At 37.8% G+C, this 14,171-nt stretch overlaps 1 protein-coding gene across 1 annotated transcript in view; it reads left to right on the top strand.

Annotated features, from left to right (window-relative positions):
* The window catches only part of ALLC (allantoicase), a 139,401-nt gene that overhangs the window by 49,466 nt on the left and 75,764 nt on the right, over nucleotides 1-14,171 (top strand). Inside the window, exons 3-6 of the mRNA XM_053709716.1 lie at nucleotides 2,019-2,069; nucleotides 2,939-3,026; nucleotides 7,596-7,721; nucleotides 8,148-8,224. Of these exons, the coding sequence (XP_053565691.1) occupies nucleotides 2,019-2,069; nucleotides 2,939-3,026; nucleotides 7,596-7,721; nucleotides 8,148-8,224 (342 nt within the window). The remainder of the gene's footprint in view (nucleotides 1-2,018; nucleotides 2,070-2,938; nucleotides 3,027-7,595; nucleotides 7,722-8,147; nucleotides 8,225-14,171) is intronic.

Genomic DNA, 14,171 nt, shown 5'->3' with positions numbered 1-14,171 from the left:
ATATGTTCACCTTTAAAAAAGTGGTAGTACAGATCTCATTCTTTGCACTTTTAAGAAGCTAGTTCTGAGTCTTAAGATGCCATTGTGTTCTCAGGCTTTATCTAGCCACATGGGAGATTTCTAATAGCTTAGTGATTTCCAGGATTTGTAAGTTTGACCTGAAGGTTTCTGTATTAAAGATTAATGTCCTGGCCAGTATTTTATAGTGTGGCAATGTGTGTTAGGCTCCATGTCTGTGCTGCATCGTGTAATGTTTTTTCAGGTCTGTAAAGGTTTGACCAGATCTATATGGCCATTACTCATGACTGAGCCCTTTCCCACAGGGTGGATGATGGTCTGGCTGATAATGACAGTTATCCACAGCCTGTTTTCTGCAGTTTCAGCCCCTGTGGTGTTCCCAGCAGCTTCACATAAATTTTGAGCTGAGATGTACCCTCCGGATCATTGATGGAGAGGAGTAGTGGCTGATCTCCCTGGTCTGGTATACAGAGCTCTAAGCTAAGGCATCCATCTTGGATCCCTGTCAGACTCCACCTCCAGAGCATACAATTTTAAATAACTTTCCACTTTACTTCTATTATTTAATTTGCTTCCTTCTCTTGTTATCATTTGCTGAATGGTTTATCTAGGCAAGCTCAGGGGCAGCAGAGAACCTAGATTCTTGCTGCTGTTTGGTGGCTGCATATATATACCGATTGTCATTGGCTCACCCATGTGTTCAGTTAGCAACCATTACTGCATTGCTTCTCCTTCAACAAATGATACCAAGGGGCATATTTATCAAAGGTCTGGCGTACCTGATCCGACAGTGCGGATCAGGTCGGCCAGACCTCGCTGAATGCGGAGAGCAATATGCTCTCCGTATTCAGCATTGCACCAGCAGGGAGTATGATCGGGTTGATTTTCGGCGATGTGTGTCCGCCTGCTCAGAGCAGGCGGACAGGGTTATGGAGCAGCGGTCTTTAGACTGCTGCTTCATAACTGCTGTTTCTGGCAAGCCACGGGCCCTCAAGCTCCATACGGAGCTTGATAAATGGGCCTCTATGAGAATGAAACAGATTAGATAATAGAAGTAAATTAGAAAAGTTGTTTAAAATGTTATTCCCTATCTGAATCATGAAAAAAATTTTTTGGGTTTCATGTCCCTTTAATAAAGATATGCTAACACTAAAATATATTGCTAGTATTTAGTTCTACGATCAATAACTTGACTGCATTTTAATCCCATTTAAACTTCAAGTGATATGTTTCTAATCACAAAGAGAATAATGTTAAAAACAAATATACCTCCAAATCTTCAATTTGAACAGTGTTATGGAATTCAAAATATAAAACATTATGAATTTGAATGTGAGAAGAAGCTTCAGTGTTGATGGAGGGAGGGAGACCAAAACTTTATACATTTAGTGAATATAAAATGGTATATTTGCCACAAATAGGGCCATATCAAGGCTAAGTGACCCTAATTCATTGTATGTTTTTAAATTTCAGGTCCATAGAAGAAATAGATTTATTTACTTACTTAGATTGTGGCTTTTATGTAATTTACTGATGATTTATAAAGAACAGAATTGCTTTTGTGAAATGTAGACTGGCAAAAATTAAAATTAAAATTTAATTTAAACACCATTTATTTAAATAATAAATTCAAAATTTATAGAGGGTTCTCTACTTTAAAAATACACCCACAAAAGCCTAGAAGCTCACTTATTTGACACTTCCTTGCAAAAGGTAACCTGATGTCTCTTCTAGCCAATAAGATTGTAAAAAAGGAGAATGAGACAGGCACAAAAGAGAACACATTGAAAATAAGGGAACAGAAAAAATGGGTAGAATGACCACAACAGGGGCAAAGAACTGCGAAACAGACTGTGTTAAATGATTTAAATAAACAGGAGAAAAATATATAGATTATAAAGGGACACATACGTAAATAATTAAAAAATAGCTTCACTGACCATTGTAATAACATTTTTGTATTTTATATTTTAATTATCTTTTTTCTTTTTTTTGTGCAGGTGTTATTTGCAACTGATGACTGGTTTGCTCCCGCAGAAAACCTATTGAAAGTACGTTAAATTTAGGGTGACCATATTGCCACTTTTAAAAGGGACACATATTAAAAATACATACATCAGGGTTCTTATAATGGAATTTTTTCAAAACATTTCTTTAAACAGCCCTGACATATGTGTTTTTCATATGTGCCCCTTTTTAAAGTGGCAATAGGGTCACTCTAGTTAAATTTAGATATAGCAGAGAAGAATTGCTGTCTTGTACTTAGAACATTCTCTATGCTAAATTAGTTTGGATCAAAGCTGTTAGTAGGAATTTGCTGTGCAAGCCAAAAACAGGGCTTATATTTAGCTAACAAACTGCTCATTAGTAGTACTTCTAAGAATGTCTCATCGCGCCTCCAATATGACGGTATATTTTGTTTGCTGCCAGATAGGAGTACACTTGTTTTGTTACTCTAATTCATATTGTTTTCATAAGAAATTAATTGAACACACTAGGGAGAAGGTAAATATTAAGAAATAATCAGTTCTTTGATCAGTGTATTGAGCACTATGGGTAAAACATTGTTAATAAAATTGCAGACAATGCTGCAATATAATGCTCAAGACATATGCACACAAGCCTACATTAGTATGCCCTCATGGAAAGATGCTAAGTTAAAATAAAAGATACCAAGATAGGGAGGTCAATCTGATAACATAAATAAATTAGAAAGTTATATAAAATTCTACACCCTCTCAGAATCATGAAAATGAAATTTTGGCTTCAACATCTCTTTAAATATCAAGTCAAAGCCTCAAAAAAGTATTTTTATAAAACAATAGCGTGAATTTTGTTTTGTAGATATGAGGATGTTGTAGCAATACTACAGTATTTATATCATTTTAAGCATTTACATGTATAAATTATTGTTCTCCAGAAAAGTGATCCGGAATTTAAACCAGGTTTATTTACAGACTTTGGGAAATGGATGGATGGCTGGGAGACAAGAAGGAAAAGAATTCCAGGTACCAATCAATAATAGTTGCATTGTTCACAAAAATTATAGCAATTAAAGCGACAGTGTATTATACAATTGGTTTCCCTTTAATGTGTTTCAAATTACTTGTTATACTAGCTGCAGGGTATAAAATATATGAAAATGGTTCCTTCATGATTATTTTTGTATATGAAATAGATGGTTTTGCTCTATAAAATCATAACCCGATCTTGCAAGCAGAGCAGACATCATTATCTTATAACTCTCTTTACATATGTATATTTATGTATATACATAAAAGACAAATACTTACTGCCTGATGAACAAAGGATTTTCCTGCTTGGAAAGAAATTTTAGTGCAGACTTCACAGGGGCTCAGCTGAACTCACCGAATGCTCCAAAGAAAAAGGGTGGAGCTCTCCAGCACTGCGAGATCTTTTTCATTTCTGCATATGAAGGATTTAGAGAGATGAGTTGGTGGCAACTATTTAGTTCTGCTCTCTCCCACTTCCTAGTCAGATGATGATTTCTTCTACACTTTCTTGTTTACCTAACTTTTTGTAAACAGTTTAATACACTCCAGTAGGTAAAATGGATAATTGGGAACACATTAAAGGGAAGAAAATTTTACAGTAAACTGTCCCTTTAACACCACTAACTAAGGGCTAGATTACATGTGGCAAGCTAATGAGAGCGTGGAGCGTGATATTACAAGTCCAAGGTAAAGTTGGTTTACCAGAGAAGGGTTAGCGTGGCTGACTTTACTTGATAGCAGCATCTTTATTTTTAATAAAATAATTGCACTAAGCAGTATTTTGGGGGTAAAGTTGGTGGGAGTGGGGTGTTGCAGTCTATGGGAACAGTAAAGATATATGTACATGCTTATGTACATATATACTGTATGTATGTATTAATATGTGTATATATACACATATTAACACATAAATATATATGCATATAATCATATACATATATAGTTACAGCTGCCATAGCTGAGCTACTTCGCTGTGCTTAGGTTCTGATGCCGTCTCTGAAAGTATCAGAACGAGGCTCCCATTGGAGCCCATGGAATCACACTCGTGAGTGCAATGCTTCCTAGCAATGTGAACGCAAGCTCAAGTTCCCATTGCTCACAACTTGTAATACCAGCGGTCATTATAGTGGGCTGGTATTACTCAGTGGAGCGCAAATATCGATTGCCCGCATGTGATATTTAGCACTCCACTTGTAATCTAGCCCTAACAGTTTTCCAAATTCTGAGAACTAATAGTGCACATAGCAAGCTTCACAGGCCTAACCCTGCTACACGTCTGTCCCTATCTTCAGCAGAGATGAAAAGAACTGCAAAACAATGTATAGTTTACTAACTTCATGATAGTGGAAAGCCCTGATTACTCCTATCCAAGTGCTTGGTTGTTGGTAAACAATTGTAAACTCACCCACAATGGCTACCTGACAAGGTTGAATGTGCTTGAATACAGTTTTTTTTTACTTAAAGGGACATGATGTATTTCTTTCATGATTCAGATAGAGCATGTTTAAACAACTTTCTAATTTTCTTTCATTATCAAGTTTTCTTTGTTCTTTTGGTATCTTTTGTTAAAAAGCAGGGATATAAGCTCAGGATGGTGTACGTATCTGGAGACTATATGGCATATTGCAAGAATGTTATCCATTTGCAAGAGCACGATATGGCAGACTTATTTCCTGATATGTAATGCTCCAGACACCTACCTAGGTATCTCTTTAGCAAAATTACCATGGGAACAAAGCAAATTTGATAATAGAACTAAATTTGATTTATTTGCAATAAATTATATGCTCTATCTGAATCACAAAAAAACTAACACTTTTTTTTGGGGGGGTGTTTTGTATTTTTTTTGGGTTTCATATTCTGTCATTCATATAAAAGAGCAGAAAAATTATTATAATTATAAATATTAAAGGGATATTAAACACTTTGAGATGGTATTACAGGTATACCTCACTTTACAGCGCTTCACTTTACAGCGATTCTCTAATACAGCGCTTTGTGGAGCTGAAGTTCAACCTCCAAGGATTTTGAAACAGTGCTGTAATCATCATGAGATTGCGAAAAAAGTGAATGGCACTATTTTGTTATGCTTAGTTCACTCTGTTAACAGCATTGCAGTGCAATCTTTGTCTCAGTGCTAGTCTGGCAAATTTTACTACAGTAATTGTCACTATTTTACAGGTACAGTATTTATTGAATACTAATTGAATACTTGCTGTGCTAGTGTTAAACTAAACATAGCACTAATGCACCCCTAATATATGTTAGTTCAGTCATGTTTTCAAGATTTTAAACACTGAAAAGAAAGCTATAACTGCCTTGTTTCACTTTAAGGCGGTTTTCACTTTACAGCGGGGCTCCGGTCCCTAACCCGCTGTATGAGCGGGGTATACCTGTATAAAATGATAAACTATATATATAAAAACAACTCTGCAATATACTTTCATTATTTATTTTGTCCCCTTTTCCTGTAATTCCATTCTGAAATTGTAAGCGTTTCAATTCCTGTTAGAAATGGAAGTGCAGAGCACTGTTACATTCCACACAGCCATTGGCTGCACTCTCTAGTGATCTATTTATAACTGTCCCTAATTGTACACAGCAGAGAAGGTAACCTAAGTTACAACATGGCAGCCCCCATTGTTTTATAGACACTAAAACTTTACACTTATTTAGTCAATATTTAAACAGCTAATAAAACTTTAAAAATAAATCTACATGTTATTCTGAGACTAAACTTTTCTTTGAATGCATCATTCTACCTAGCATTTATTTAGTGTTTTTCTGTACCTTTAAGTAATAGCTCTTTAATTTACATTAAAACTAGCACCACAGTATTAATCTTGTATTTCCTACTAAATCCTCACTAACTGATAAAGACAACTAACTGCATTTACTGGGAGAGGGACACGTCTGACAAACATTGATTTATTCTGGACAGGATGTCCTCTCACTACCTTAAGCTAAATCTCTCCAAAACTGAGCTCATTATATTTTTTCTCCCTTCTTCCAAAATCCCTATCCCCCACTTTCTCTAACTGTTGATAATAACATCATTATTGCAACCCGGCATGCCCCATGTCTTGGTGTCATACTTGACTCAGATCTCTCTTTCACTCCCCACATCCAGTCTATGGCCAATTCCTGTCGCCTCCACATCAAAAACATCTCCAAAATTTGTCACTTTCTCACACAAGACACAACTAAGACTTTAATCCACTCTCTCATCATTTCCTGCCTTGACTATTGCAACTCCATCCTCTCCAGCCTCCCTAGCTGTCGTCTATCTCCCTTGCAATCCATAATAAATTCCTCTGCCAGGCTAATGTTCCTTACACGTTGATCCTCATCTGCTTCACCTCTCTGCCAATCCCTTTACTGGCTTCCTCTAACTTCCAGAATAAAACATAAAATCTGGAATTTAACTTTTAAAGCTCTCAATAACACTGCTCCACCCTATATCTCTAACCTAATCTCCAGATACTCTCCCTCTCGTCCCCTTCACTCTGCTCATAATCTCCATCTCTCCTCTTTTATTGTTACCTCCTCACATTTCCGTCTAAAAGACTTCTCTAGACTGGCCCCTATTTTGTGGAACTCTTTGCCTTGCCCTATACGACTCTCCCCTATTTTTTTAAACTTTTAAGTGCTCCTTAAAGGGACACTATACCCAATTTTTTTCTTTCATGATTCAGATAGATCATTCAATTTTAAGCAACTTTCTAATTTACTCCTATTATCAATTTTTCTTCGTTCTCTTGCTATCTTTAGTTAAAAAGCAGGAATGTGATGCATAGGAGCCAGACCATTTTTAGTTGAGAACCTGGGTTATGCTTGCTTATTGTTGGGTAAATGTAAGCCTCCAATAAGCAAGCGCTATCCATGGTGCTGAACCTAAAATGGTCTGGTTGCTAAGATTTACATTTCTGCTTTTAAAATAAAGATAGCAAGAGAACGAAGAAAAATTGATAATAGAAGTAAATTAGAAAGTTGCTTAAAATTGCATGCACTTTCTGAATCATGAAAGAAAAAAATTGGGTTCAGTGTCCCTTTAAAGACTTTACTGTTCAGGAATGCTTATAATATACACTGACATTTTCCTATCTTAGTTCCTATCCTCCTTTTAGCTATCCCCTGAACCCCCTTAGCAAGTAAGCCTTCGAGCCTAGCTGCTTTGTGGATCACCTTCATGAGAGATGTTTTAAAATAGTGAGACTCTTGGCAGGGCTCTCTATCCCTTTATCTCCTATAATTGTTACATTGCATATTTTGACATGTCTTTAGCATTGCGGAATCTGCTGGTGCTCTACAAATAACTGATAATAATAATATCAAGAGAAAAAAGTAAATTAGATAATAGAAACAAAATGGAAACTTTTTTTAACATTTTATTCTCTATCTGAATCGTGAAAGAAAAACATTGGATTTCATGTCCCTTTTAGGAAAGCTTTGCCAAAAGAAATGCTGCTGAATACTATTAAATAAGTATTATCAGATAAGGATCAACAAGATTGGATTTCTTATATTTGTCTTGTTCAACAGTTTCTTAACATTTTCATTTAGGTCATGACTGGTGCATAATTCAGTTGGGTGTCCCAGGTATTATTTATGGGCTTGAAGCTGACACTCGGTTCTTCACAGGAAATTATGCTCCTCGCATATCAATTCAGGCAGCATGCTTAGCAGAAGGTAATATTTAACTGGTCTATGAACATCAATTTCTCTTCAATTCAAATAATATTAAAATGTCATAGTAATCGTAAATTACATTCGCTAATTCTTTAGAGCATGTCAATTTTAAGACTGCCAATGGTTAAACACAGAGTAGAAGTACCACTCGGGACATGCACTGCTGGTCCAAAGTGGAAAATGCAGCTGATCCAATCAGCAGTGCTAGATGCATAACTAGTGCTGCTAATTGGATCAGCAGTGGTTTCCACTAGGGACCAGCAGTGCCAAGTACCAAGAGAACAAAGCAAATTTGAATAAAATTAGAACATTTGTTTAAATTTGCATGCTCTATCTGAATCATGACAATTTAATTTGACTGTTTCTTTAAGAAATGTATTGTGTTTAAAATAATAAAGTAACCTATCAAATGTGTTTCTTTCACAGAAGAAATAACAATTATTCCTAGGGGAGACAAAACTGGAACTGCTGCTTCTGATCAGGAGTATAATGTGGTTGAAAAGGTACAGAACTCTATAAAATAATCAATGCTTTTTGTGCTAAACATTTTCAGTAGTAAATTATTATTTATTTGAGTATAAATAATACATGTATATAACTTGTTTACATTTCAGTAAGCCTGTGCCTTAATTCTTCATGGAAAGCTGAAAAAGAATATATCATTGAGATTGCAGTCTTGTTTACATTTGATATTGCAGTCCTAATTGTAAATAAACAAAGTAAACAATCAAAGGACCACATTGATTAAATGGCATGCAGTCAGCTTCTCAACTATATACAGGGAGTGCAGAATTATTAGGCAAATTAGTATTTTGACCACATCATTCTCTTTATGCATGTTGTCTTACTCCAAGCTGTATAGGCTCGAAAGCCTACTACCAATTAAGCATATCAGGTGATGTGCATCTCTGTAATGAGAAGGGGTGTGGTCTAATGACATCAACACCCTATATCAGGTGTGCATAATTATTAGGCAACTTCCTTTCCTTTGGCAAAATGGGTCAAAAGAAGGACTTGACAGGCTCAGAAAAGTCAAAAATAGTGAGATATCTTGCAGAGGGATGCAGCACTCTTAAAATTGCAAAGCTTCTGAAGCGTGATCATCGAACAATCAAGCGTTTCATTCAAAATAGTCAACAGGGTCGCAAGAAGCGTGTGGAAAAACCAAGGCGCAAAATAAGTGCCCATCAACTGAGAAAAGTCAAGCGTGCAGCTGCCAAGATGCCACTTGCCACCAGTTTGGCCATATTTCAGAGCTGCAACATCACTGGAGTGCCCAAAAGCACAAGGTGTGCAATACTCAGAGACATGGCCAAGGTAAGAAAGGCTGAAAGACGACCACCACTGAACAAGACACACAAGCTGAAACGTCAAGACTGGGCCAAGAAATATCTCAAGACTGATTTTTCTAAGGTTTTATGGACTGATGAAATGAGAGTGAGTCTTGATGGGCCAGATGGATGGGCCCGTGGCTGGATTGGTAAAGGGCAGAGAGCTCCAGTCCGACTCAGACGCCAGCAAGGTGGAGGTGGAGTACTGGTTTGGGCTGGTATCATCAAAGATGAGCTTGTGGGGCCTTTTCGGGTTGAGGATGGAGTCAAGCTCAACTCCCAGTCCTAATGCCAGTTTCTGGAAGACACCTTCTTCAAGCAGTGGTACAGGAAGAAGTCTGCATCCTTCAAGAAAAACATGATTTTCATGCAGGACAATGCTCCATCACACGCGTCCAAGTACTCCACAGCGTGGCTGGCAAGAAAGGGTATAAAAGAAGAAAATCTAATGACATGGCCTCCTTGTTCACCTGATCTGAACCCCATTGAGAACCTGTGGTCCATCATCAAATGTGAGATTTACAAGGAGGGAAAACAGTACACCTCTCTGAACAGTGTCTGGGAGGCTGTGGTTGCTGCTGCACGCAATGTTGATGGTGAACAGATCAAAACACTGATAGAATCCATGGATGGCAGGCTTTTGCGTGTCCTTGCAAAGAAAGGTGGCTATATTGGTCACTGATTTGTTTTTGTTTTGTTTTTGAATGTCAGAAATGTATATTTGTGAATGTTGAGATGTTATATTGGTTTTACTGGTAAAAATAAATAATTGAAATGGGTATATATTTGTTTTTTGTTAAGTTGCCTAATAATTATGCACAGTAATAGTCACCTGCACACACAGATATCCCCCTAAAATAGCTATAACTAAAAACAAACTAAAAACTACTTCCAAAACTATTCAGCTTTGATATTAATGAGTTTTTTGGCTTCATTGAGAACATGGTTGTTGTTCAATAATAAAATTAATCCTCAAAAATACAACTTGCCTAATAATTCTGCACTCCCTGTATGATATTTTTTGTACAAAATATAGCTATATATAAATATATATATATATATATATATATATATATATACATACACAATATTATACATATAGGTATAGATATACAGTATACAGCTATAGTAATAACTGCAAAGGGCTCCAATGCACTTATATATATATATATGTCTATATATGTGTACATATGTATTTCAATGTTTATATGTGTATATATGATAGTGTTATTATGAGTGTAATTGTACTTTGTAATGTATTTTTTATGTATTTTGTGCAACTTTTTAGTTTTGTGAAACAGTTTACCAGAGCTTTGAAGTCGCTGTAATTATTCTAGTGTAAATCGTGATTGCGCTCAAGCTTTTGTATTTACTTCCAACTCGTAATACCAGTGGTGAACCCGAAGAGCTCAAACACCCGCAATGAACCCCTTAACGCTCGCGTGCAAACGTTTGCGCTCCATTAGTAATCAGGCCCTTAAAGGGCCGCACAGTGAACTGTAAAAAAAATGCTATCATACGTATAAAAGAGCAGTAACAAAAACATATTTTATAATGCTTTTTGATATTGAAGCTAACAGGAAGTGTATGTTTGTGTGCATGTTAAAAAAAATTGTTTAAAAATGTCCTTTTTATGCAGAAAACAAAAAATAATGGCTGCTTACTAGCTGATAAACAGAACTGTTTAATGCCTTATTGATGGATAGTGAGATGCCTCACAAGTATCCTATAATATAAAAGGCCAAGTGTGTTTGTCCGAAGCTGTCATGCACAGTAGAGACAGCAAGGACAAACACACCTGGCCTTAGAGTCTACCTGATATGATGTCTGCGGCGTGACAACAGTAGGCGGGAGTGGGCATGGGCGGGCGTGGCATGGGCGGGACCGGGCGGGATGTGGGCAGGACCGGACGTGATGTGGGCAGGTCCGAGTGTGACACGGCGGGGCGAGGCATGAGGCCTGATGCGGACACGTGCGTGCGAGAGAGACATATCAAAAGAGAGAGGGGGAGAGCAAAAGAGAGGGGAAAGAGCAAAAGAGAGGGAAAAGAGCAAAAGAGAGGGGGAGAGCGCAAAAGAGAGGGGCGAGAGAGTAAAAGAATGGGAAAAGAGCAAAAGAGAGGGGAGGGAGAGCAAAAGAGAGGGGAGAGAGAGCAAAAGAGAGGGGAGAGAGAGCAAAAGAGAGGGGAGAGAGAGCAAAAGAAAGGGGAGAGAAAGCAAAAGAAAGGGGAAAGAGCAAAAGAGAGGGGAAGAGAGAGAGCAAAAGAGAGGGGGAGAGAGAAAAATAGAGAGGGGCAAAAGAGAGGGGGATAGAGAGCAAAAGAGGGGGGAGAGAGAGCAAAAGAGAGGGGGGAGAGAGCAAAAGAGAGGGGAGAGAGAGAGAGCAAAAGAGGGGGAGAGAGCGCAAAAGAGAGGGGGGAGAGAGAGCAAAAGAGAAGGGGGAGAGCGCAAAAGAAATGGAGGAGAGAGAAAGGGGGGAGAGAGTGAGGGGGGAACAGAGAGAGAGCAAAGAGAGGGGGAGAGAAAATGAGCAAAAGAGAGGGGAAGAGAGAGAGAGAGCAAAAGAGGGGGAGAGAGAGCAAAAGGGGGGGAGAGAGCAAAAAATAGGGGGAGAGAGAGTGCAAAAGAGAGGGGGGAGAGAGAGCGCAAAAGAGATGGGGGAGAGAGAGCGCAAAAGAGATGGGGGGAGAGAAGGCTTGTTTTTCCCACAGACAACCTCTGAATTACATTGTAAAGGGAATCTGCGTAAAAGCAGACTTGAAGTAAAAAAGTGTGTCATTGTGAACCTCGTAATTTAATTCAGAGGTTGTCTGTGGGAAAAACAAGCCTTCTGTCCTGTCTAGATTTGTTAATTAATTACACAATGAGTTATTTTCTCTATATATTGAGCGTAGTGGAGGATTTTAAACTCACTTTTTGGCTCCCCTAATTTTAAATGTTGTTGTATTTTGCCCAGAAATCAACTTGACCCAGCAATGATTCAAACCTCCTCCCAGCTGATGAGTGGCAAATAACACAAAACAGTCTGTCCTGGGATGGTTCTGAATCACTGCACTAACCCTAGCTAAGCTTATAAGCTGTGTGAACAGCGATGCTTTGGCGTAAAGGGAATCTGCATAATAGCAGACTTGAAGTAAAAAAGTGTGTCATTGTGAACCTCATTTGCATATCTTACCTAGAATCATTTGCTGCATTGAAAACAATGTAATTCAGAGGTTGTCTGTGGTAAAAACAAGCCTTCTGGCCTGTCTAGATTTGTTAATAAACTATACAATGGGGGGTAGTTATCAAGCCGTCTACTTTTCTGCCTTCGCCGGCCCAATACGCCCGCCTAAGCTTGCCTACCTTCGCCGCCGCGGACCTTGAATACGTTCGCCTAAGTTATCAAATAAAGCTGTCAAAAAGCCGCGGGGCGATGAGCAGCGGACTGTGAGAGTTATCACTCATCCGATCTCGCTGCTCTTCGGCTTTTTCCCAGCTTTATTGCTAGCCTGTCACTAAGCACTCACACTAAACTACACTGTTCTATCCCTATACCGGCGCCCCCGGAGCCTCCCGCAACTCAATAAAGTTACTAACCCCTAAACCTCCGCTCCTAGACCCTGCTGCAACTCTGATAAATGTATTAACCCCTAAACCGCCGCTCGCGGACACCGCTGCCACCTACATTATACCTAGTAACCCCTATCCTGCCCCCCCTACACCGTGGTCACCTATAATAAATTTATTAACCCCTATCCTGCCCCCCTTACACCGTCGTCACCTATAATAAATGTATTAACCCCTATCCTGCCCCCCACTACACCGCCGCCACTGTAATAAAATTATTAACCCCTAAACCTAAGTCTAACCCTAACCCTAACGCCCCCCTAACTTAAATATTAATTAAATAAATCTAAATAATATTTCTATTATTAACTAAATTAATCCTATTTAAAACTAAATACTTACCTTTAAAATAAACCCTAATATAGCTACAATATAAATAATAATTATATTCTAGCTATCTTAGGATTTATTTTTATTTTACAGGCAACTTTCAATTTATTTTAACTAGGTACAATAGCTATTAAATAGTATTTAACTATTTAATGGTTACCTAGCTAAAATAAACTGAAATTTACCTGTAAAATAAATCCTAACCTAAGTTACAATTACACCTAACACTACACTATACTTTAATAAATTATTCCTATTTAAAACTAAATACTTACCTGTAAAATAAACCCTAATATAGCTACAATATAAATAATAATTATATTGTAGCTATCTTAGGATTTATATTTATTTTACAGGTAACTTTGTATTTATTTTAGCTAGGTAGAATAGTTATTAAATAGTTATTAACTATTTAATAACTACCTAGCTAAAAGAAATACAAAATTACCTGTAAAATAAATCCTAACCTAAGTTACAATTAAACCTAATACTACACTATCATTAAATTAATTAAATAAACTACCTACAAATAACTACAATTAAATACAATTACATAACTAAGTTACAAAAAATAAAAAAATAAGTTACAAACATTTTAAAAATATTACAACAATTTTAAGCTACTTACACCTAATCTAAGCCCCCTAATAAAATAACAAACCCCCCCCAAAATAAAAAAATGCCCTACACTATTCTAAATTAAATAAAGTTCAATGCTCTTTTACCTTACCAGCCCTTAAAAGGGCCATTTGTGGGGGCATGCCCCAAAAAGTTCAGCTCTTTTGCCTGTAAAAGAAAAATACAACCCCCCCCAACATTAAAACCCACCACCCACATACCCCTAATCTAACCCAAAACCCCCTTACAAAAACCTAACACTAATCCCCTGAAGATCATCCTACCTTGAGTCGTCTTCACTCAGCCGAGCAGCGATGGAACCGAAGTGGACATCCGGAGCAGAAGAAGTTAATCCTCCAAGCGGCGCTGAAGAAATCTTCCATCCGATGAAGTCATCATCCAGGCGGCGCTGAAGAAGTCTTCGATCCGGGCGATGTCATCTTCCAAGAGGCGCTGAAGAGGTCTTCTATCCGGGCGATGTCATCTTCCAAGCCGGGTCTTGAATCTTCCTCCCGCCGATGCGGAACCTCCTTCTTCACCGACGGACTACGACAAATGAAGGC

This window comes from Bombina bombina, chromosome 4 (assembly GCF_027579735.1).
Source record: "Bombina bombina isolate aBomBom1 chromosome 4, aBomBom1.pri, whole genome shotgun sequence".
Classification (NCBI taxonomy): domain Eukaryota; kingdom Metazoa; phylum Chordata; class Amphibia; order Anura; family Bombinatoridae; genus Bombina; species Bombina bombina.
This window is presented reverse-complemented; position numbering and strand designations above follow the sequence as displayed.